We start from the raw sequence: 1,933 nt of genomic DNA on the forward strand, positions 1-1,933 counted from the left end.
TGCATGTTACCAGCTCCAATGGAAGGGTCCAGACCCCCAGCAAAGAATTAAAGTATCTCTGAACATGGCTACCACATAAAGCAGTCAGAGAAAGGGACTCAGATACACCCAAAGAAACTGGCTGTCAGCAGGAGGCCTTAGCAGAGATATTCAGAGGCCCACAAAAGCACAGCTCCCCGCAGATCCCAGCCCTGGGCAGGCAGAGGAAGTGTTCTGTTGGGTATGCTCCATGCTTGCTACTGGATCAGCTCCTTCAGCAGATTTAGGCACTGTTCCACTTGGTTTCTAGATCCCAGTGGGGATCTAGGCAGGAGTTAGACACACATCTGACCTGACATATACAGGCTTGTAAGCACTGAGGGAGTTATTATATAATAACTGAAACAAAGATCCACCCAAGCCTGAAATTTGAATTTTAAAGGAACCACATTAAAGTGCTTGAATTGAACATAGAAGAGAAAGGAGTATTTCTAAAATGAGATTGAAAGGGATTGTCATTAGGTGCTTATAGCTTTCCTTTAATGGAAGCCATCTTGATGGGAATGAATGTCAGTAAAAATAACCAAATATTCAGGTTACAAGAACAGTTCAGATGGCTCCTGTGCTCCTCGTGAGAAGAATAAGGAGGCCTTTACAGTGAATAAGATTCTTTAATGAAATCTTTTTCTGGAGTGTACAAAAAATTGCTAAAAAAATAACCGTGTAAAATTCCAGAAAATGTTCTCCAAATGTGTAGGCTTGCCTCTCCTGTTTCTGCTTTATCCATCCATACACACTAGCTCTGAGAAACACAGATCGTACCACTGAGCTCAGCAGATTTTAACTCTGAGATCTAAATATCGCAACTGCATGGTCAACATCACTAGTTCTTTGACTGGTGATTATTTTAGCAGAAAAGTTGTGGTATTGCATGTATCTCAAACTGTTCCCTACTCCCTTCCCATGGGTCAAGATCCCCAATATGCCTACTCAGTAGGCAAAACTTGCAACTTCCTCTGCTGAAAACTTCTACAACCAATAAATGTATCTATTGGCAGCTGGACAACGTATAACGATACAAATTGAACATCAAAATCTATGCCCCAGGGGCTGCTTAATTATGGGATTCAAGCTTAGGCCAAGTGAAATACTGCATGTCAAACCTATCTCAGCTTTTGAGGAATGTACAACTAAGGCTGGAGAATCTAGAAACCATGTCACAGAATCACTAGTTTCCTGATCCCCCAGACATCTCTAGTTCTTCAAAACCACAGATGGATGATAATGCCACACAGACTAGGCAATACCATTTGCTCCACTTCCTTCTTCCTTGTTTTGATACTCTAACTTCTGCAGTCATGGAAATGGAGATGTCAGAGGCTTCTCTAGATTTCATTTCATGGTCTACATTGAGATATAACCTGTATCTCAGGGGCACAGCATGAGCTGGGATTCCCAGACCCAGAAGAAAGGGAGGATTCTTTCTCCATTGAAGGAGGCTGGAGGGAAAGTGAAGCTTAGGACCTCTTTATGAACATCAAAAAAAGCCACATGTCCCCCTTCATAGTCCAGAGACACCCGGATTATTTTGGGCCTTCCATTCAAAGGCAGGGAAGTTTCAACAGAGGTGAAAGCCCGGTACTGCTCTCCACAGAGCCCCACAGCCCATATGCCTTGGCAGGGGTCAAGGCTGATCCATCCTTTTCTCCATGCAGACTCTCTGGCAACCCCCACAGCCCAGTATCCTGTAGGGCCCATATGCACTTCCCAGTAATGTCTTCCTGATGTGAATCCCTCACAGCCCAGTATGGAGCAATATGTATCAAATCTCTCGGGATTGTTGGGCAAATCCTGCTCTGTTTCTTCCCATCTCACACTTTTCTGATCCTCAGAAAGAACAAGGTGGCAATTTGCTGTGTCTGGATCCAGCTTCACATTCACTGCAGAGGGAAAG

At 43.9% G+C, this 1,933-nt stretch overlaps 1 protein-coding gene across 1 annotated transcript in view; it reads right to left on the bottom strand.

Moving 5' to 3' along the window:
* Positions 1-654: 654 nt before the first annotated feature.
* Positions 655-1,933, bottom strand: part of LOC102373870 (zinc finger protein RFP-like) — a 15,443-nt gene continuing 14,164 nt past the window's right edge. The window contains exon 8 of the mRNA XM_006037792.3: positions 655-1,919. Coding sequence (XP_006037854.2) covers positions 1,408-1,919 — 512 coding nt within the window. The 3' untranslated portion in view covers positions 655-1,407. The remainder of the gene's footprint in view (positions 1,920-1,933) is intronic.

This window comes from Alligator sinensis, unplaced genomic scaffold, assembly GCF_000455745.1.
Source record: "Alligator sinensis unplaced genomic scaffold, ASM45574v1 scaffold779_1, whole genome shotgun sequence".
NCBI lineage: Eukaryota > Metazoa > Chordata > Crocodylia > Alligatoridae > Alligator > Alligator sinensis.